The 24,605-nt window shown below is 28.7% G+C and overlaps 1 protein-coding gene across 6 annotated transcripts in view; it reads right to left on the bottom strand.

The window, feature by feature from the left end:
• The window catches only part of LOC123296735 (rho GTPase-activating protein 23), a 216,762-nt gene continuing 192,157 nt past the window's right edge, over nt 1–24,605 (bottom strand). For 2 of the 6 annotated variants that reach the window (XM_044878345.1, XM_044878344.1), the window contains exons 3-21: nt 22,766–22,957; nt 21,992–22,225; nt 20,539–21,920; nt 19,907–20,178; nt 19,717–19,821; nt 16,729–16,971; nt 16,216–16,479; nt 15,368–15,424; nt 14,766–14,892; nt 14,473–14,577; nt 10,685–10,799; nt 10,484–10,570; nt 5,673–6,398; nt 5,171–5,545; nt 4,655–4,793; nt 4,396–4,577; nt 3,108–3,827; nt 2,837–2,960; nt 1–1,082 (exon numbers count right to left, since the gene is read on the bottom strand). In XM_044878345.1, coding sequence (XP_044734280.1) covers nt 94–1,082; nt 2,837–2,960; nt 3,108–3,827; nt 4,396–4,577; nt 4,655–4,793; nt 5,171–5,545; nt 5,673–6,398; nt 10,484–10,570; nt 10,685–10,799; nt 14,473–14,577; nt 14,766–14,892; nt 15,368–15,424; nt 16,216–16,479; nt 16,729–16,971; nt 19,717–19,821; nt 19,907–20,178; nt 20,539–21,920; nt 21,992–22,225; nt 22,766–22,957 — 6,438 coding nt within the window. In that variant the 3' untranslated portion in view covers nt 1–93. Of the gene's footprint in view, nt 1,083–2,559; nt 2,667–2,836; nt 2,961–3,107; nt 3,828–4,395; nt 4,578–4,654; nt 4,794–5,170; nt 5,546–5,672; nt 6,399–10,483; nt 10,571–10,684; nt 10,800–14,472; nt 14,578–14,765; nt 14,893–15,367; nt 15,425–16,215; nt 16,480–16,728; nt 16,972–19,716; nt 19,822–19,906; nt 20,179–20,538; nt 21,921–21,991; nt 22,226–22,765; nt 22,958–24,605 lie in introns of all 6 variants that reach the window. The other 4 variants (XM_044878349.1, XM_044878347.1, XM_044878348.1 and 1 more) reach the window with 4 other exon arrangements.

Consider the following 24,605-nt stretch of genomic DNA (forward strand, 5'->3'; position numbering starts at 1 on the left):
ATATATTAATTATAGTCATTTTTTTAAATTACTATTCGTAATAATTATTAATCTTTGGTTTAGATTCCTCACTTTTGAATAAATATATATTCGTTATACATGTGATTCAAGAGGCACTTTGTACACTCTAGTTTCAGGCAAACTATGTGGTCTAGGACCAACAAGATGTTTACGTAATGCAACAATCATACCTTCTGGTCCTAATAAATTCACTTCTAACAAAAATCTATCACGTCTTGTTAAATCCGGTGAACTTGTTCGTAATGGTTTTTCTTTACAACAATATTGATTATTGAATTCATCTTTATGTGTTGATTGATCGCAATTTGTTTGATTATGAAGTCGATTATCTAACCAATGTACTTTATCAAAATCTTTTGTACCACCAACAGTATGTCTACGTTTTATTGATCGTTCTGGCATACCATTTTTACGTTTTAATTTCGTTGAAAATGATTTACGATGATTCGAACTACCAAGTTCACGTTTTTTACTTATATTACATTCAGTTTTTTCATTTTTTGTTAAGCTGTCAACTCGATGTAATTTCTCGTTTTTATCAGATGATCGATTTAAACTTTCTGAACGTTTTAATTTACCATTTGCAGTTGATACTTTTACTTTCATATCAGCTTTATTTAAAGATTCCGATCGTTTTAATTTGATTTTTGATGGTTCAAATTCTTTTTCGATTTTATTTGCCAAAATTTGATTTTGTACAAATCGATCATTATCCGGCATTGACTCATTATCAGCGCTAATTCCTTCTTTTGAATCTTCATCTTTTTCTTTTTCAACTACTTCTTTTTGTAATTTCGGTGATATGGATTGTGTCGAATCTTGCTTTTCTAGTTTTTCAACAGCATTTTTATGTAAACTTGGGTTTCGGAATAATTTAAACGGTGGTTCGGCTAAGGTAAATGTTTTCATTGGTATATTTTCATCGGATGGATATAATTTATCTGGTGATTCATCAAAATATGGGATATTTTCATCAACCACAAGCGGGGATGATGAAGTATTCAATAAACTGCGTAATTTTTTATCAAATGTTGTTGTTAAACTGGTTAAAAGATCAGAACCTGAAAATATATTTAAAATTTTATTTAGTATTTCATATTTTTAAGTATTTGAGAACTTGTACTGACTAAATAAGATTTCATATTTCATTTTTATAAGCAAAATGTTAAGTTATTAAGCTAGTAAAACTATTCACCAATAAAAACATATTTTTGTCTTTATAACTTAAAAATGCCACAAAAAAATGTTTTGAGTGATGAACATTTTTTGTTTGTTGAATTGTCTTATAAAAATGATAACACAAATGGCTTCAATATCAGCATACAAATCCTCCTAATAAAGATTGTTCACATAATCCACTAGAATTGTAAAACATTAGCACAAAACAAAAAAAGTTCAAACAGAAAGCTTCTTTTCTTTGAGAAAAATAAAAATATACTCAAATAAAATCATTAAAAACAAACTAGTTACGAACAACTGGTCAATCCAATTTTGTTCACAGTTTAATATATTACACATAACATGCCGCTTGCTGAAAACAGTGATAAAAAAAAACAAAAAATTATGTGCATACTCGGGTCAAACTTATGAATGAATAATATGTTGTTATATTATGATTTCAAAATAGTTATTAAGAGAAAATAGTTTTTATAAACTTTTATACAAAATCAAATTATGTAACTATTATTTAAGGCCCAATGTTTAGGATTAATACCTATAAAAGTTCATTAATATAATTTAATGTTGTTTTATAAATTACCCAAGTAACATTCTTACTTGGGAACCCGCATAAAAAAGTGGATAAGCTTTGGGTGTTGTTAATTGGTTAAGAAATAAAGAATTCATTTGGGATGAAGGCTAATTTTTTAAAATCACTTCAGGTGAAGAATTCTCACTGCACGGATAGAAAAGTGAAGAACAAATGGTCAGATTTTCAGACAAAGGCTTTTCGATCTGTTCTCCGTTATTATACAAAATGATATGTTAAGTCGATCTTACCTCTTACCCCCCAAAAAGATAAGTTGTCTGTTTTTTTTATCAAATTTAAGCCCCCCAAGCTCTTTGAATTATCATTACCCTACATCTTGGGCCACGATAGTCAAGTTAGTTTCAAAGATGATAAATTCAAGCAACATGTCCTTACTCTGTTATTCAATTGGGAGTCTTTTTAAAATATGATCGACTGTTAAGATTTAAGAGTTAAATATTACAGATATGCAAGCTATCATAGTTAATCATTCATACACTTTTCTTGTATTATAATTTCCACCCATAATCAAAAATAGATCTTATTAAAATTCAATTATTGTACAATCGATTATATTCATCTGAATTTATGTAACATTTAGATAATTATCTGATTTATATAACATTAATATGAATTCTCCGAATAACTAATTTTAAAATTAAAACAAAATCAAAACATGACACACAAATCAAAGCATTGTAAAATAATAATGATATTTTAATTGTGCAATTAGTTCATTTTTTTGTCAATTGATGTGTGAATAATTCAGCCAGCAGTTTTTTGAGTAGTACCTCTCAAAAGTTGGTATGTGAATGTGACCTGTGATTATATGCGCGAACATGACGTGGACTGTACAGTTGTGCCATTGCGTTATGCACTCGAATCGGGGCCTTAGTGCCTATTACATTATATCATTTATCACATTATATATATACATTCGAAAAATCCTAATAATTTTCTTAAAAGTAAAAACATATTCAAAATGTCATAAACAAAGAGGATAACTGACATTTTGAATTATATTCAAAATATTAACAATTATTATAATTATTTGAACAATAAACTTACCATCATCTGATAAATCTGTACTACGGCGTAAATCATTGTGCATACGATCTAATGAATCCAAGGAACCACATCGTTGTTGCAATGGAACATTGTAACTACCACCGCTTATACTAGACGTTACCTGCTATAAAAAAATAAACACAAATTAAAATTAGCATTTATATTCAACCAACTTCAATACTCGGACAGTATTGGGATTTGTTTGTTAAGTTATAATGTTTTCTGGGAGCTTAAAAATTAAAATATTACAACGAAGAAAAAAAATACGTACCGATGATTCTCTTCCTGTTTTAAGACGTTTTAATGTTCCATTGTTCGATGAATTTACATTTCGATCTTGCATTAATTCATTAAAATTAACATTTTCTACAGAACTGCCACGTCTTAATACACTGCGATTTGATACTTGTTCCGCACTTCCTTGGCCAATTGGCAAACTACATCTAGATCTGGGATCTATATCATTGGCACCATATCGTAAATATGTATTACCATCAGCACAAATTTTATACGTGTTGCTATCATCATGCTTGTTCAAATAATGTGTATTATTTAAAACATTTGAAGTACTAGCATTCTTACTGATTGGTAAATATTTATTCGATGCCATATTTTCAGTTTTTGTGTAAGGCGAGGTATCCGTTTTGTTACTGGTTGGTAACTGTTCGTTCGATAAACTTAATTTCGAATCGTTTGCCCATTCCATTTCATTTCGTCGTTTATCTTCTTCCAAACGTCGTTTTGCTAACATTGCACGTGTTTCTTGTTCGAATTTCCTGATACGTTCTTGTGTAGTTGCCGACAGACCGGCATAACTACGAATTGTTCCATTTGTAATGTTTACAATTGGCCGATATTTTGATGATGAGGATGATGATGTTATAGACGATGTTGAATTGTTTGGTGATTTTCTTTCGAAATCAATAACTGTTGTTGGGATTGCATCGTGATGTTCTATCTCATTCTGTTGTATTGATTCATTATCGACAATCTGAATAAAAATTTTGTATAAATTAAATTATAATTAAATATCGATTTTTAATTCCATTTTATAAAAATTTAAATCTCTTATAAATATCCTAGTTTAGTTTCTAGTAAATATAATAAAAGAAAGAGTTCGAAAAAGGTTAAACAAGTTTCATAAATTATTTAATAGATTAATTACATTTTGGTACACAGTATAAAATTTGTTTAGAAACGCTGGGCTTTGAATAGTGATTTATATTTAAGTCATAAAATTGGCAGATCAGAAATAAAAATCTCATCGAGGTTAATATATAAAAATGATAAACCAGTATGAAATGTCATACTCTATAACTCGGAAATAATCAATAATGTAACAATCGAAAACGCCTAGATCAAAGGTAATAGCGAATTGAAAGGAAGCACTTCTCGTGAAGCTCATATTATGCCACTGCCCAGTTGGGAAAAAAGTGCCATTATAAGAGCACATAACTTTCGACGCGTTTTATAGAAAATACTTTATATCCAATCAATACCTAAAAAGTTTATCAAAGCAGTTGTCTTAAATAAATTTGGAAATCGTGAAAGAAACTTACTTCGCCATTTGTAGAATCATGATCATTTTCATTCTTCGCATCTTCCAGATAATTTATTTTCGAGTGATTTCTAGATTGAGATGGTAATTTATTTCCTCTTTGAATTTTACGATGAGCAGCTGATATTATCGTTGACTTTATTACTTTTGCCACTTCTTTTCCCGTTGAGGAGGATTTCATACCTGAAAAATATAGTTGGTTAGTAATGAGCGATTGCATATTTATTTTATTAATCTAAGCGTATATTTCTCAATTGTACCTTCTATTTTATCAATATTATTTAATAACAAATTATGGTTTGCTACAGATGTAGTACTTTCGGTATCCAAAGAACTTTTATCGTTTAATGGCGGAAGACTAAAATTATCTGCATCATCTTCACAGAAGAACCAATCAACCTAAAACAAACGAAATTATTCCATTATAAGCGTAATTTACAGATTTACATTCATTTTATTTAAAATATAACGACAAATGAATATTTTCTTTTTGTGAAAAATTTTGCTCACGGCTATTAATTTATATTAATTACATATTGCTATTAATTTATATTAATTACATAAAAACAAACCTCAAAACTCAAAAACGATTGAGAACTTTTATCAATTAAAACACAAGTACGCTGGACAATTAAAGCTGCATTACAAGGACTTCATGACAGAGTAAGTTAAATATTAAATCTGGAATCGGGAGAAACGATACGATTCTAGGAGTCTCCTGATCAAATCGAGGTGGCAACTAATTGAAAATGAAAGTCAAGCAAGTGAATACTTACATGGCATAGTAAAGATTCAATAATTCGACACTGATGTTGCATATCAGTAACCATTGTTACCATATTATCATCACCAGCACGTACTAAAGTTGGGCCAAATACAATTGCTAAATTTCTGGCTTCCATTTTATTAACTTCGGAGTGTTCAACAATTCGTTTTAAATGTAACATTAAATATTTTAATGTTTCGTAATGATGATCAGGTAAATCATTTAATAATTTCCTAATCATAAGTAATCTACGATTATTGTTATCAATTTTATCAGCTTCAATAAATTTTGGATATAATGATGTTGTAAATAATGAATCAGGAAGACGTCGGAAAAATGATTTTAATAAACTTGATACTACATTCACATCATTCCATCTTGGATCCTAAAAAAATACATATTATTTAATAAAAAATTAATTTTTGATGTTAAGCGTAATAATAAGTTTGCCTGCCTGTGCTTCAGCATGTTTTAAAAAAAGCAAAAAAATTTCGAATACAATTAAATTTTACCTGTAAAGTCGAACTTGTAAATCCTTTATTGACTTCATCTGTTAATAAAGTAATAGCTGCTGTATTTCCAGGAACTCGATAAATTCCAATAACATCCAGACCACGTTCTTCAACAATTCGTGTACAAATTTCAACAATAAGTGGCACAAATTCGGAAAACATTGAAGGTGGACATAGTTCAATTGGAATACCAATGGTAGCACCCTCCGGTCCTGTTGGCGAACTCGGAGATCCAGCACTATGATGAATTTTTCGGAATTGTTTAACAACACGACCCCATGTTTTTGATTTTGGTGATGGTAAATTTTCAACAGCCTGCGATGATTTACGTGTTTTATTCACTGGCGATTGCCCAGTTGGTGAGCGATTACGAAATGAAGTTAATTTTCTTATTGATTTATGACCGGGTAACGGAGACAATCTTGTAGCACCTTGCACTTGAACACTAGTACCAGCAGGTACCTGTTGTGGTACAGCTTGCTGTTTACTAGCTATCGTAGCCTCTTCTTCAGTTTCATTTGTAGCTTGTTGTTGTAATGCTCGCACCCAATGTAACATTTCCGATGTATTATCGGCTTGTAAAAGAATTTCAGCACCTGCCACACTTGAAACTCGTAGCACATTTTTTCGTTTCGTATAATCATCAGCTACTTCAACTACACTATAACGTACATCTAACGAAGGTGTAATTAAATCTGCATTCATATCGGCTAGTCCCATTGGACTCTAAAATTAAAGAAAAAAAGGTTTAGTTTCCAAACTTCTTAAACTTTTAATTTTTATTATATATTTTTATCAATCAGATGGGTGCAGGGTCCTAATAATATAAAGAGTTCATATTTGGAGATAGTGCTCTAGAGGTGCATAGCAACCAATTTTTCGGTATCGGTAACCTTGTTATCGATATGGTTTATTCTAAGATTATTTCTTGACCTCTAAAAGTTTAAGAATATTAGAAGCCCTAGGCTCTTAAACTACTCCCCTTAGGGTTAATCCTTATTAACTAGTTTTGAACGAGAATTTATACTATTTTGAAGTTACAATCGTAATAATAAAACTTTCATTTAAAACATTTATACAATTCGTATAAAAACAAACAAACAAACAAAAACCTTATATTCTCATGAATAATAAATATTAATTAATTTAATTGACTTTCACTTAAGTATTCTTTTTATTTAACAATTAAAACTAATTAAGAATTGTTTTTAAATGATTTTAATATTATGTTGATGTAATAATAAATCATTTGTATCCTAAATGATTTTTGCAATTTAATTAATTAAGTAATTAATGCGATTTTATACTATGTAATCATCATATTGTTTGTTTCATATATTGTAATTATATAAATAATATACAAAAACAGTGGCGTTCTAATAGATAATAATAATACTTTTGTAATTAAATGAAGATATAAAATTTAATATTGTAGTGAATTTGCATGTTCTAAAATTATTATTTTATTTATTACAATTTGAAGTATAAAGGAAAATAATAATGACTTATTATTTAAATAATTATTAAAATCAATACAGTAATTAAAAAGTTACAGATCTTTCACATTTTATTTTCCTACCATTACCCTAAAAATATAATTTATATAAAACACTGGTTAGAATATCCGTTTTTAGGAAGCAAAGACAAAATTCTAACTATTTGTTCGACCTAATGCCAGTGTCTCCCCCTCATAAAACGGGCGGGGAGCAACTTTTTAATGGTTTTTTTTTTCCTTTGTTACGACTTCAATATATGGTTATTAATAGGGAACATTCATGAAATTTAAATTTGGTTCAAATATTTTTCTTCCGTAACTTTATTGACTGGACATTTCAACTAAATCATTATTTTAGTAATTAATGTCTTTTTTATTACTTAAAATTAATTAATAAAAGTACAAATTCAGTGAGGGCATTTAAAAATTTCTAAAACAGAAATTCAAATTTTTCCATCTCTTATGTCTTTGGAAATACCATTAAGTAATTTAGTGTACCTACTGAAACTATGATTGAAACGAAAAGAATTACACTAAATATTACAACATTCAAATACCTTACTTGATTTTAACTATTATTTACTTCTTACATGCTAGTAAGAGAAAGAGTATATGATGTACAAATTATTTTAAATTTATATAGTTATGAATTTCTTAATTTATTTGAAAAGGAAATTTTGAACAAAATATTTAAAGAATTCTAAAATATTATTTGTGCAATTTATTTTTAATTGTATTTGAATTTCATTATAAAACATGCATGCAATTCCATGTAACAGCTGCATAAAGAGTGATTTTTAAATATTCATTCATAATTCAAAGGTTAAATCTTTAATTCATAAAAAATCTTTAATTCAAAATTCAAGTTTATATAATATAAAAAGATATAATATTTTTAATATTTATATATTTAAACATGTGATATTGACAAATCAAAGACTTTAATTCGATAATTTTTTATATTTTAAAATTGCCGAATTTACGATTATCTAAAGCATTACATAGCCTCTACATCCGGAAGAGGGGTTAAATTAAGCGTTAGTTACTTAAATAAAATAATCAATGTTAGATACAATATTTAAAGCGGTTGATGTTAAGTCAAAGTCCCCAAACATATTTTTTGTAATAGCTTTTTTGTTTTTTATAGTTGCTAAGCACTAAACTGGATATCAAATGAAGCCGGTGTTTTTCCAAAAATATAAGTAATCATTAAAAATCGATTAGGGACTATTTAGAAACTATCAATTGTACCCGATCAATTTAAACATTTCAAGGTTTAAAATTCGCACCCGGCTGAAATTTGATAGGATTCATCAAAACACCATCATAAATGAAATCTAAAAAGTCCTCATCGATTCGAGATGTGGACGAAAGAGTGTGGAACGTTTTTTTCGCGATTTTCACCGAAACGATAAGTTTTATCATAAAATTAGCTCAGATGAAAATTGTAGATCAGCTAATTAAATATAAAACATGTCTCAATACACTTTTTTCCTAAGCGCCACCGTTTCTGAGATATAACGATTCAAAAAGTTGGACGAGTTGTAATCGCCAATCGTCTAGTTTTGAAATATGTGCCTGTACTAATAATTAATTTGTCGTTTTGTAATAATAGGACAAAGTTTTTATAAAAAAATTCTTACCCACGAGCCCGTCGAATTCCATCGTCTTAATTTACGTCCAAAAAATGTATATGAAGAAAAATGTAATGGTATGCATGATAACGAACCCAAATGTGAACTTTTATTTCGCATATTAATATACAATAAACTTAACGGAATCTCAATCATAACATAATTTAAAAAAAAAATTAAAAAAATAAAATATATTTCAAAAATCAACAAACAAACAAAATTGCAAAAAAAAATTAAACACTAAAATAAAATCACACAAAATTCACATAATCTTTTGATGAGCATTATTAAACACCAAAACACAAACAAAAACATTCACGAAGAAGACACTCACACCACTAGACTAGCACTAGAAGAAGAAGAAGATGAATGTTAATGCTAATGCTAATCATAATAATGATGTGATGGTAAGAAGTTGAATATTTCAAATAATTTTATTTCTAACAGTTATCAAAAGTTTGTAATATTATTGCATGCACACCTTTATAGTTTATGAACGCATCAAGCGTAACAATAATAGAATAATCAGTAAAGATACATCAATAATAAACATATAGATTCACATAAGCGTGAATAAAATAAGAAAGTGTGCATAACACTGCCCTAATTAGTGTATGAACGTAGTTAATGTTAATAATACTTATACATACGTATACGTATATAGATGCTTAACTTTAAATTAACTTTCATTTTCATGTTATTATACTTATTTATAATTATGGTCTCTTTTTATTTTAAATTTATTATTGTTTTTATTCTATTGTTATATTTTTTATTGCAAATATATACAGAGTTTCAAAATAAATTCAAACGTTATGAGATCAACAAATTGAATCACAGAAAGTTGAATAAGGAATATCAAATCAGTACATTACATTTAATGATTTGATTCAGTTGGACGTTTCGTCTCTTTACTGAGACTTCTCAGTAACTTCAAATCCCTAACTCCCTTTCCCTAAATCCCTATATATATTACACATGCGAAAGTAAGGTTATTTGTTTGTTTGTGACGCTTTCACGCTAAAAACTACTGAATGGATTTCATTGAAACTATACACTAATTTAGCACATGCATCAAAGCAACACATGAGTTATAATTTATAAAAATATATATTTAAAAAAAAATAAATTTTTTATGACATTTCACTGCGCCATATACGAGCATCAATCATATACTCAAACATTTACTTTTATTTATCTTAGGTTAGGTTTGGTTAGAGTGGCTGTCCTGGGGTGGGACACACTTAGATCATAGGGTCCGTTGCGATACCGTTAATGGGTTAGCCCATCCCTGGCCATTACTCCATGAACCATTTGGAGCTGTTTAAGAACAGCAGGAGGGCTTTGACGTCGACTGACTTTAGGTCGGAGAGGTCGTCAAAGAGAGGCTGGCTCAAGTAAGTCCATCTCCTCATGACAAGAGCTGGGCAGTGACAGAGAAGATGAGACATTGTCTCCTCCTCGTCACCACTGTGACAGCTCCTGCAGTAGTCGTGATACACTGTCAGGCCTAAGCGTTCAGCATGCTTGCCGCCCAGCCAGTGTCCTTATTTATCTTAAATAAGAATTATTTGAGTAAGCTCAGTTTTTGAATAAAGTTTTATGTATTAGTTACAGCACAAAATTTATGAAGACACTGTATTTATATTATACATAAATTATAATTTTAAAAATTATCTTACCTGGTGATTTCGATAATTATAAAGAAGTAGCTGTGATCCTTTATTTAATACTGCCCATACTTGTTTCCACGAACGATCTGTAGCACGCTGTAATCATAAAAAAGATAATTACATAACGAATATTAATTTTATTATTAAAATTAACTAATGTCTCATCACATTTTATTTTAAATAATTTTATAATAATTATAAATGAATTACCTTTCGATCTTGTAAAGTCACTTTACAATATAAAGAGCCTTCTTTAATAATCGGACAATGATTTTCCTTATCGATAGCGGTAGGCGATGGTGAATTTCCACTTTTAGGTGAACTACTGAAAATTTAAATATAATTTTGTTTAAGTACTTATCAATTAATTTCAAATTAATTTGCAAAAACAAATTAATCAAATAAAAAAAAGCATAAACTCTTGTCAAAGGCAAAAAATTATACAACATCTAAGTTATTTGCAATCTAAAATCTTATCAATTTTAAAGGATAATTAATTTGAAATAGGAAAGAGTTAATAACTCCTAAGAGTTATCCTCGGTGTCAAATTGTACATAATTTTTAACAATATACATAATACCTTCCTAGTTGGTCACGCTAGTGCTATTTTCAATGTTATTTTTTACTGACCCAGTGTCGTGTGTTTATGTCGCGTGTATAAAAATTGTAAATTCAATAATTTAACCTTATTTTTAAAGGTTTTAAAATGAGGTTTGGCATCTTATAGCCGACATAGCTTCTACAAATGATAAGAAGTCAAAAATATTTTAAATTATTCAATACATATTGTACAAAAGTTAAACAAAGAAGATTTGAATAAATTTCTAGCATCCCAGTCAAGACCGAAAAACGAGTATAGATCAGGGTGTTTAATTTTCTTACTTTTGTCTCGGAGGATGGTTGGAAAGTATTTCAGGTTTTATTTAAGCAAGGGAAAATTGAGAGGCAACCGCGAACCTAAAATAGCTGTCATAATTACAAAAATTAATCAAAGAGATCTTTTTGTGAACTTTATGAGCTATAATTATAAACTATATTGTAATTCATTAATGTCTATAGAATCGATGCATTTTTTTGTTGTTGCCTTGTTCAGAGCCTCGATACAAAATACCATCAGAAACGTCTAATTTCAAACGATTGATGATGAAATGATATCTAAAAAATTATAAAATTGTTTAGAAAGCTAGTTAGAAAGAAAGTTTTAACAGTCACGATAATGTGTTAATTGTTATATCATTTTCTTTTTTATTTAACTATTCAAATTATTATAGCGGTAATGTATTAGATTAGTTGACAATGGAATTTTTTCAGGTAAATTTAATGAATTTAACGTGAATATTATGTATTCAAATATATAACATTAAAATAATAATAATTAACTAAGATCAAATACTTATACAACTCATACCGGGTAAAATAATAGCTTTTAAAGAAAACTTGACTTGGGAAATGGGCGGGCAATGTAGTTAGGGGAGAAGTAACGTTAATTCGGAAGTTTTAAGTTCCCCGCGTGTTAAAAAAAGGCGGAAAATGTAAAATCTTTAACTATACCCGTTGCGATGATATATCAACAAGATATAGGGAGATAATTTGAAAATTGTTAATTTTTCTCGCAGCTTTACGAGGGAGGTGTATAGAAATGAATTTTATATAAACCTCACTCCAAAATCAATTTGCCAATCTCCTTTACTCGCCTTAATTCAAAATAATACAAGTTTTCAGAAAAATACATTTGCTTTTGCTTTTTATCTTTCTAAAAACGTTAGACTTTTTTATGTCATTAAGTTTGCAAAAAAATTCTATTTACTTTTAAATACCCCCATAATAATGATAAATAATTCATTAAACGTAATGGTTTTGAAAAACAAACAAGCATTTTACCGTTAATAAAAAAATAAAAGGTTTTTTTTTTCATTTTTAAAATTATCAAAATAAATTCATATTACACAATTAATTAAATTCATAATAACGTAAAAATTATTCTGTTGTAATTTATAATATAATATATATTAGATATAATAAATTCATTTCTCGAGTAAATATACAAATGTAATGGATTTCCGGTGTTATTTGTAATTATAATAATATCCACATAAGTTACAAGAAATTACTTAATAATATACGTAGTATATGTGGTTAAAGACGAATATCATTATCATATCATTACTTTTATATTTAATATTATATGAATTGTATATACAGAGTGTATCAAAAGTATGCATACAGCTGAACAACTAGTCAGGATATTAAGATATTGAACAATCTTATATATTATTTCTCTAGACTGTTTTCTGTGGCTCTGTGAGATATTCCTTATTCCTTTATCAAATTCTATGATTTACCCCTCATTTTAAAGCTTATCGTGCTCATGACGAAAACTAGAACCATGGTGAAACAAGGTTTAAGTTTCTTTTTTTTAAAAGAAAAAGCAAAATAAAAAAATTAAGAATTATTAACAATTTTCTTCGAGTTTTTTCAAACTTTATAGAAATTTTATGAAGTACAATAAAATATTAGCTTTTCTTTTACTATACGTCTCAAAAAAAATTTCAGCTTGATATCTCTTTTCGTTTTTGAGTTATCGTGATGGCAGACGGACAGACGGATGAGTAACGACGGGCAGAAGGTCAGACAACCGGAAATGGACTAATTAGGTAGTTTTATGAACACCTATACCAAAATTTTGTTCGTAGCATCAATGTTTTTAAGCGTTTTATAAACTTGGAACTAAACTTAGTATACTATGATATATTACATAATATGGTATAAAAAAATTAAAATATAGGACAAAAATGTTAACAAATTTTAAAATTTTTTCAAAGAAAACGAATTTGTATTAAAAACATATATTGTTACGCTGTAACCACACTTTTGGGACACTCTGTACTGTGCTCATCCAACCAATGCAAGCAATTTAAAAATTTAAGTACATCCACCACAGTTTTAAGACATACCACCATATAGTATCATCTTCTCAATGAATTATTATGCATCGCACACGCTCATAGATAATAAAAGTATCGCTTCAATACGCACACCATCTGTTTTCATTTAAATTTATGGTAGAAAAAAAAATACAAATAATCATTTTTTTTTCATCTAATTTTAATATATTATGGTTAATTATTAGTGTAATTAGAAGCATTTTAAAATCATTTAAATCGAATTAAATAGATAATTAACAGTTTTTACTTTCTTATTTCATGATTTTAAGTGTGATTATTATTGTTTTGGTATTTTGAAAATATTTGTTCGCATGTTGTACAGAATTCGATATCAAGAAAAATATTTTTTTTTCAGGAGTTTCACTCAGATTTTTTTTATAATGAATATTTGAATCAATCATATAGAACAGGAGTGACGGACTCGAGTTCGAGTCTCGGCTTCTGTGTAATTTTTCCGTTTCTTTTTATTTGTTCAAGTCAATAATGGAGATCTTAAAAACAATTTATTTCTTTAAAATTAAATTTATCACATAACTACTACTTTCCTGTAAATAATATCAACAGACAAAATTTCGGTTCAGTTAGTTTTAATCCGGTAGTTGACGTATTGAAGTGGAAACCTTCGAATAAATACCACCACTATCCATAGACTGGGCCACTATAGTAATTCTGTGTCACTGATTAATTAATTCAATATAAATGAAGGAATAATTTTGCGAATCTGAATTTCTGGATATATAGAAAAGGAGTCATTCAGGAAAATTTGAATTATTTACCTCTAAAATGTCTGTAAAGTACGTATATGAAAGCTACATGCATTCTATTTTTATATTTTCACCCTAATGCACACGCACTTCTAGCTAAAAAGTTGGATTAACAAATATAAAATGTATTCCCTAGATATAAAGCATCAACAAACTTCAGTGTAAAAAAAAAACAACAATAAACATTGGGAAAGAAGCAATTATTATAGTTATAAGCTAAAAAAAGTCGGAAAATAATTAAAGCTTTATGTAAAGCAAATAAGCTTATGGGAAACAACAAACACCTCACCCTAATATTGATCTAGAATGTACAGATCTAGGATGCTGTTCAAATATACGAAGCAATTGTTGAATATCACCAGGAAACAATGGAGGGACCCAACGTCGATGGGTACTATATGATATTATATTTATTACATAATTATTTTATAAACTTACTTACAATTAATAATAATTAGTGACTAAATATGCCAATAATAATTTTTGATGCAACAATTTCAACATAAAAAGAGCTTGAATTTTAAATAGATACTAGTATTAAGTTTTGATAATCACTGATTATTGTTAAAAATATATATTTACCTTCGTAATGCTTGTGGTCTTGGTAAATCTTCAGTATCGCTTACATCAATATCACTATCCATTAACATACGATCGCCAAGAGTTGCCTTCAAATATGATACCCGACGAGTGGCTCTTTCTTCATCACCTAAATGAAATTGTTCAATATTATAAAGTGTTTCAAACTTTTCTCAATTTTCAAAATCTTCGATACTCAAAAGTAAAATCTTAACTTCTTGAGTAAGGGAGTATTTTGTTTACTTTGTTTTTAATTTCCAAGTTTTATTACTTAAGGAGATTCACATGTAATAGCGAGTCATTTAAAAATTTGCAAATTAATTCAACATTAGTTAATGATTAATAAAAGTGGGTTTCCCAACGAACTACGGAGATATTTGATATTTTTTATGAAAAGTATCACATCGATCACATGGTACTTCGGTACATCCGACTTTTAAAGAATAATTTTTCACTTGGCAACACCGCCAAGGAAGTAATTAAATAATAAGAAATCAAATAAAAGTTTCTTTATTTTTTAATTACTTGGTAATTTTCAAATACTTGGTACTTGGATCTCCTTTAGATTGAAAGAAAAAATGATTTAAAATAAAAATAAAAATTACCTATAGCACTTAAATTAGTTCGTCGTATCACAGATGGCATCGTTAGATCAGGAGAATCTGTAAAAAGTAACATTTTTGTATATTTTCAATTGTAAACGACAACGATTATTTTAAGACAAAGAAATATTAATGAATATATCAAATTATTTACAGAATTCATGGAATAAGTGAAACAAATTAAGCTTACAACATTATGAAAAGTTATTTTAAGGGTTATTATTTGGAAATTGATTCAAATTTTTAAAAGTTTATTATGCAACAAAGTGTAGAAAGTTGTCAATTGTCCTTGAAAATGGAGTTAGTTTTTTATCGCAATAAGGTTGTGAAGGGTAGAGGTAAATAAGCCCAATCTCTTATGGCTCTTTGACTCAAATAGTATCCACAAAATAGCATTAAATAAAGAGGCTAGAATGGCGCTCATGTAGAGGAAGGTGTGACTGCATATGCCATCTTAATTTAATGCAATTTGAGGGACATTTTCGTAACACAGAGATTGTGCTCCTACATTTCTATCCTCCATAAAAGTGGTATAAGTTTTCTCAACGGCAAAAAACCACACTTGCACAAAAATGATCAATTAGTTATTTTTAAGATATCTTCCCACATGGGCTCTCAATATATTTGAAAGTCGCTAATATACGTCTTTTATTTTCGAAATTAATTTAAACACTAATTATATACTTTTTTTAAAACATTCCTTATTAAATAATCATGCAATTATTGCTAAGTAATCTTAAACTAACACATGCTAACTGCTAATTATATATAAACAAACAAATTAAGCTAAATTCTATTTATTCTAACATTAAACTAAACATTCTATGTGATTTTAAACAATAATATCTAACCTGGTGTTACGTCATCAATATGTAGTATAGTTTCGGAATCTTTGAAACATTGTCCAAGTGGTTCAGAAATTGGTAGATGTGTTGGTCTAACGGCTGTTTTCATTGTTGTGGGAGTAACAGTAATTTTTATATTGGATTTGTTAGGTGATTGAATATTATTAGGTGAGGAGGATTGGGGAGAATTATTAGTGTTTGACGCTGGAGATGCTATCTCTTCAGTTTCATTCAGAACAGTCTCCTTAGGAGTACCTTGGTTTTGACAATCTAAATAATATATTCAACATTCAAATCAATACAATAACTACTGTAAAAATAGATATTAATTTAAAAGAAAAACAAAAATCAATCAATAAAATTACTAAACTAAAATATACTAAACAATCAAACTAATTTTCAGTGCACGAAAAAACACAAATCAATGTACAAAAATTGAAACTAAACAATCGATTCTAATTAACTTTTCGGACATACGTGCAATTACTTCTTACATTTAAGTTATATTTAGATTTATACCTGTGGATTTAACCGAAGGTCCTCGAACAGCAGCCAAATAGGAGTCTTGCCGTACGGCTTTGTGCCTTTGTTTTTCTTCCTCGCTCATATTGTTGTGGGTCGTGCGCCAGTCCAACGTCACCCGGACACGACCCCCCACACCCCCCGAAAACGTATCATCATTTTTTGAATAATTCCATGAACCTGTTGAATTCGATCGTGCACGGAATCTTGTAGGTGGTGCATCTCCCTCAAAATCACTATCTATAAATTTCATACGAAAATTAGAATTGTTTTTTATATAAAAATGTAACATTTACTATCATACATGATTTTGGTAATTGATATCAAAATTTATTCTCAGGGAATCAAATGTTAATTAATTTTTAAAATTATTCCTAATTTTTTGGTCTTTTTGAAAATACTTTTCATTTTATAAAACATAAAATACAGAATGAATTACTTTAAAAAGCAATTCTAGCCTAGTAAGGTAATTTTCACTCTTGTTTATTCGAAAAATTACGATTAAGATATAACGAATTGAGCATTACTATGCGTTTTTATACATTTTTGCGTGATCCGAAGCTGTTCGATGTTTAAGTATTTTGTCTATAAATAATTTAAGGTAAAGTAACTTATCCCTAAATCATTTATCTTCAATTTTATGTTCTTCAACAGGCCAGGCTAGAATTATAACTATTATCAAAGATAATATCTAGATCAATTTTGTATTATATAAATAGGTATTTAGACTACCATGTAGTCGTCATCAGTATGAATTAGCTAGCTCTAATTACTCTTATATTGTAAGATACTCGTTGGTAATTTTTTTATTATATAATACATATCTATATAATAAAATAATTGATATAGAAGGCTAGAATTGTTGTTTGAAGTAATCTTAGCAATATGATATGTTTGGAGCATGAGCACGAGTCCTTTTTTGTTCTAGGAACCGATAAAGTAATGAGGATTATGAAATTTAAGACTGATCATCAAATAAGACTCTGAAAAATTATGAAATATGCTAATCTATTGAGAAGTTCACACAAATAATTAATTACCAGTAGATAGAAAATGAATATTCTTGAAGATTAAACACATTACGTATACATGAAAATTTTTTTACAAATGGTAAAGAATAAATGTTAATTATTTTTGGTTAGTTTTTACAGAATTAATTTTAAGATGAAAAAATACTGAGAACTTGTTACAATTTAATTCGTTTTAAAACCCTGGCTATATTTTTAGGAAAAAAAATGTACGTTTTACATGCAAGTTCTCAATATTATTATAGTTTAAATATTAATTAATCAATGACTTTATGTCACACTACGAAAAACAAAGTACATTCCACATTACACAGGTCCTTAGGGAACATCCATAAATTACGTAACACATTTTAAGGGGGGGGGGTATTTCAATTTGTTATGCATTGTTACGTTAAGGGGGGGTGTCAATCTAACATATGTTACGTAACAAAAATTTAATTATATTGCTTGGATTAAAAAATTAAAAAAAAATTTCTAATCATACTTTTATAATTATATTTAATTATTGAGATATAATTCAAATATTCGCGCCATGTACAGAAGCGCTGCTATTGGCATGATACCGCACTGCTGCTATATATACGCGCGAAGTCATTTGTTTTTCCTTGCTATAGAGATACGCAAAAATGTTCATCAACAACTGGACTTAATAATTCAACATTTGACTTTAATTTGCTTTATAAAAAATGACACCAAATATCGGGATTCTTTATCAAGATTTATTCAGAGCTTATAAAAAAGCTCATCCTACAATTTCTTCGCAGCAAGCACAACTTGAAACAAATAAAATTTGGAATGACTTTAAAAAAATTAAAAATAAAGATGAAATGAAAAACAAACAAACAGAAAACACTAAGACTAACAATACTTTATTTTGTATTCTTTTAGATTCTATGTATGATTAATAATAATGAATTTGATGACGTGGAATGGATAGATGTTGATGATATAGAGGAAGACGACAAAGAAACGACACCACTTCTTGAATTAGATAATTCAAAAATTCCTGTAATTGACTCGATAACCGACTAGTTCAAACCCAGTTGGGAAGATGATTTTGCTCAAAAAAAATGAACGTTAATTTTTCATATTACTTCTTTAATTAATAAACTAAATATGTAGCAATTGTTTTGTGCAATAAATTTAAATTTAAATAATTCAAGAACTTTTTCTGTTGAGACAAAATGATTATGTTACGTAACAAATCCTTCAGGGGTAGGGGGGTCTGGTAATTTGTTACGATCTGTTACATACCAGGGGGGGGGAGTCTAAAAAATCTTCAAAATGTGTTACGTAATTTATGGATGTCCCCTTAAGTATATACATTCCAACAATCATGTTTGGGATTCTATAGATTATTTTCAAAAATATTATGAAACTTTGTATTAATATAAACTTTAAGACTTGATTCGAATTTAAATTATTAAATTAAATTAAAATAAAATTCAAAGTAATTTAAATAATGTATTAAGCACTTCCTAAATGTACAACATGAATATTTTCCGAACATCATCTTTTTTTTTTTTTTGAATAAAAAATTTTTTTAGTACAGTCAAAGTTGTAACAGATTCAGGAAAATTAAAAAAACTGCTCACTTTTTGCTAAAACCTGGTGGAATGTTAAATAAAACGGATCACGTAAAAGTTTTACACAAAAAAAAAATTAATTAATAGGCAATTTGTATTACGTATATGTTATACGTGTATAATAGTTTTTCGATTATTTGACAAACACTCACCTAAAAACACATTCCACCATGTTTTAGAAAAAAAGAGAGCGGTTTATTTCATTTTCCTTGGTTAGCCGATTTTTGAATATCTTTACTGCACTTTTACAAAGTTTCATAAAAACCTTTTGAAAAGGAACCTTAAGGACCATTCTTAAGTATAAGTTTCACATGAATATTACCACAAGTAAAAAGAAACATCGATTTCATACACAAATAGTATTTTCTAACCTGGTGTACTTTTATAATCGGAGGGAGGTGGGCAATGAAGATATTTACTACCAATTGGAATAGCCATATTTCCTTTCAAGGTATTAGTTGACATCTTATTTTTACCTATATAGTTGTTATATTTTAATTGCCAATTTAATCATAAATTTCCTTAAATAACAAAATATTTTTGTAAAATATTATTACGAACCTGCATATTCTAATGATCGACTCTCTTTATTTGTTAATCGCCTAAGACTTTCACGTTCTCTTTGTAATTCCTTATTCAGTTCTTCAGTTCGAGTTTCAAATTCTCGTTTACGTACGGCGACATTAGGAACAACACGTTTTGAACTTAAACGAGCTAGTTCACTACTGTACAAACTTGTACGATCACTTATTGATCCATTTTCATCATCAGGTATTGTTTTACCTGATTCAAATTGTCGTGTTCTTTTCCAAACAACTGCTGGATAATGACCACTGAAATTATTTAATATTAAATTTTAATATTCACCGTAATCAATATATTTCGTTATTATTAGAAATAGGACAATGCCTTTATGCATGGTTTGAATATTTTATAACACTTAGGTGCGAAATAGGCCATGCTTTCATTTATATAAACGAAATAGGCTACGATTTCCATTCCATGAACTAATTTTGATTAAAAATCATTCGTTTCAGATGTTGACACATAGTTACTCGAAACTTTGACGCTTTGCAGGGGGTATTCTTTCCCACTGGACATATGAGAAGTCCATTATACTTTCCGATAAAATTTAAAATCGGATGACTTATCATCTGTTTAAATTTTTGCTAAATAAAACGTTATAAATATACCTGTTTTCAGACAGTTGACAATCAGATGAATTTGAAGAAGTACCATTTGAATCATCTGCACCAAAATTTGTTACTGTTGATGGTATATTTTCATGTATACGACTTAAAGTTGAAGCAAATGCACCCTTTTCTCTTTGACTTGAAGATTTTTGTATTGGATTAAGAGACATTTTCAGCCCATCCGATTGATATTGTGTTTCACTATCAGACATATAACATTGATCTAAATCATATTTATCACGGGATGAATGTTTTTCTTGATCCTTAATGAAATCTTTTTCAATATTTAAATCGGATTTAATTCTTTCAAAATCTTGATGTAATGGTTTCGATGACGATTGGCGATTTGGTGGCCAAACAGGTTTCTGTAATTTTTGAGGTCGTCCATAAAATTCTCTTTGTATCACCATTGGGTTACTACTACTTTTTACATTATCTGTTGTTTCTAAAAATCCAGTTGGTTTACTAGGCCTCTTTAAGAAAGCTTCTTTCTTTTCAAAATTTTTCCTTAATCTAGACATTATTACAGAATCGTCAGTATCTTGACCAGTTAGTGTTGACGAAGAACCAAACGAACTTAAACTGTCTTTACTGCCATCAGCAGTTGATGAATTCATTGAATCTCGACGTCCAGCGTCTAAACTTAATCTACATCCCGATTTATTTGGATAGAATATATTATTTATTAATGGATCCTTGCCACCACTTATATTAGAAGAAAATGGAAAAGTATTTATGTTTACATTCTTGGAAGAATTTCGTTGTATTTGATTTCCATTATTCACAAGAATATTGTCACCACTATTCACACTTAAACGTTCACTATTTATGCTACAGTAATCACCACTTTCATAGGATCGTGTTTCTTTCGAACTATCCGATATACTACTGCCTTCACTTAATCGTCGAACAGAATGTCTTCTAAGGCAAGGTCTGGCTGATGTTGGTACTTGTGGTTGAGCAGTAGGTCGCATTAGTGGAGCTTGCGGTTGTGCTCTGGATCTTTGGTGCAAATTTTGGTGATAGGGTTCTGCATATATATTGTGAAAAGCTCTTTGTTGTTCTTGTGAAAGCGAATTTCTACTACGATTGGCAGTGTTAAAAATTCCATCATGTGGCATATTATAAATATTTTCTATTGGTTGATAATAATTCGAATCGGTCATAGATGGTGCAGCGGCGGCAGCGTGTGCGGTGTGCATGTTAACTTCTTGAAGCTGTCCATGAGGGGCTGTACGCGCTAAATGAGGATTGACCACAGTTGGAGGTTGTGGAATCATTGCAGCTTTATTGAAAACGTTTGGATTATGATGTAAAATGTTAGGTTCTTGTATAGAAGGCCGTCGATTTGTTTCTGGGTTATGAGCTGTTTCGCAAAAGTACTAAAAAAATTAAAAGCATTACGTTAGTCTATATTATTGTTAATAATACAATTTTCTAAAACATTATTAACCTTTTGAAGTACGTCGTCCTGTTGAGGTACAACTAATAAATGCAAATATTGTGGACTACGCTTAATTAGGCCAACAACTTGTGCATAAGTTAATCCATTTATTGTTTGACCATTAACTGACACTATTCTATCACCTTGTCGTAAACCAGCTAAAGCACCGGCACCTCCTTCCACAACTCGTTTTACAAATATCGTATCCATTGGTTGTGTAGGAAATCCTCCTGATCCATCGTCCTAAAATTTCAAATAAAAATTAAGTATTTTTTGGATTTATAAACAACAGAGGGTGCTGCGACCCCGAGATTTACATGCCAAAGGCACTAAACTTATTCAGTTATTCCAAAAAAAAGTATTTCGGTTTAGGAATAAAGATTCAAATAAAAGGTCCAAAGAATTTAGTTTTAATAAAAAATGTCCTAATATTTTAATTTTATCTCAATAATTATCTAAAAAGTCAGAATGCCATTAATGAAACACTTTTCTTGGTTTTTTTCATTTTTAACCAAGCCTTAACGGCTTTCCCATTAAATTAAATTCTAAACAATTAATGTTTGAAATTTTACTTCGAAATGAAGTTACTGTTGGAGTAGTTTTTTGCCTTTGTCGAAGACCCTCAAAAAAGCATCTGAATACTTTAAATTTGCCCCTATTCCTAGATAAACTTATCCCTCATTTTGTGGCCATCTCACTTCTACAAATTTAAAATTTTTATTTCATATACCTTAAGTTTGTTATCAATTTTCCTTAATAATTTGAATAATAAATAATACTTACATCGAGTGGTTCAGGAGGATATACAATGAAGTGTCGTAATGTAAATCCAAACCCATTTTCTTGCCTTCGTAGATAAAGACTTCGAGGACCTCTGCTGCCCGGTGGCAATGGAATTACTCCTGGTGGAAGCGCAGAAACTGATGACGATCTTTGTTTTGGTGTAGCTCCTTGATTCTGTGGTGACACAGAAACCTAAAAATATAAAAGAATTGTATTAATTATCTAATGAACAGATGTTTAAATAATAAAATCTACAATATTTGTTATTAATTTTGAAATTTATCAGTTTTGTAGATATGAAGTAAGTCTTTTTCTGATTCATAAATTTAAATTTTGTTTTTATTTACAATTGATTATCATAATCTATAAATAGTATTTATTTCTGTTTAGAGTTCAAAATGTAAATGTATTATTTACAATGTTTGCAAGGAAATTGTAATTTCTCACGATTTTATTTAAGTAAGCTGTAAATTTTATTTAAGTAAATTTTAGTTTTCGAATGGTTTCCTATCACAAACATATGAGCCATGAGGGATAAAACATGTCTAACTTATACAATCAGTCTAATTATGTTAAATAACTTAATTGTTAAATTTTCATTATATTCAGCAGCTACCTGTTTCATCGCTATTCAAATTTAATGGACAAAAAAGATACATGTGAAAAACATAACCCTTCTTGTTGTAACAATATGTCATCATTCTTTTTTGAAGTTGTCATCGAAGTTATGGAGAACAATAAGTGGTGAGTTAATATAATGTAAAGAGGACCCTTTTCAGTTTTCATTGACGCTTCTTATTTGCACAAGATGTCAAACTAAAACCATAGAATATTAAACATAGAGAAAGCGAGGGATCTGCTAGCCTCTAAGTGAATCATTGACGTTAGAGTTACATAGACTGAGTGTCAAACGATCTTAAACGTGCCAACATCTGAGGTAATTGCATAGGGAAATTTCACTAAATGAAAAGAGACTAAACATAATCAAGCCACATAAGAATTTCTGGTAGAATAGGAATAATACTCAGACTATATGTTTTTATGGTGGAAGCGCAGAATAACGTATTTAAAAATTTGTAATATAAAAATTTATGTGACATATTATTTTTCAAATAATATTATTTTTCAAATAATATGTGTACAGTAATGATTTGTAAGATTAATTTCAGAACTTACCAACAGATGCCGATAGCTGTTGATTTTCTAAAATTTAAATCTTTTAAATACACTTTTACAAACAGATTGATTCAATATTTTTGAATGGGTGTGTTTTTGTATATACCTATAAATAAAAACTGAAAGCTTTTTAATAGCCATGTTTATACAATTTTTTGTATGTAAAAAGAAATTAAATGTTATATGCTGTTTTTGTTTTTTATAAATTAAGTACTTAAAACAGATCATAAAAGAACATTATTCATTAAAACAATATTAATCATACGTAAACAAAGAAATGTCATCATTTTCTAGAACAATTACAAAATTGTTTTAAAAATAACTGTAAAATATTTTTAAAAACATTTCTTTTTAAAGACAATATGCATCGAAATTAAGTAATTATCAAAAAATAATGGCTTATTATAGTAGTTAATTCAGTTATTTAAAAATATAAAAATGTTTATCAGCTATCAAGGTGAGTTGGCTTATTACATACACTGAATTAACAAAAAAGTAAATTAGTTGTTCTTCGTCAAGAAAAGTCAAATTGTTGTACTGCTCATGCGTATTTTAGGTGATAACCTGATAACGTTAATTTTGATCACAAATTTGAAAAGTATAACCCAAATTTAGTAGGATTACATACTTAGATTATCAAAATTGGATAAAATTTGGATGTGAT

The sequence above is a fragment of the Chrysoperla carnea genome, chromosome 3 (assembly GCF_905475395.1).
Source record: "Chrysoperla carnea chromosome 3, inChrCarn1.1, whole genome shotgun sequence".
Classification (NCBI taxonomy): domain Eukaryota; kingdom Metazoa; phylum Arthropoda; class Insecta; order Neuroptera; family Chrysopidae; genus Chrysoperla; species Chrysoperla carnea.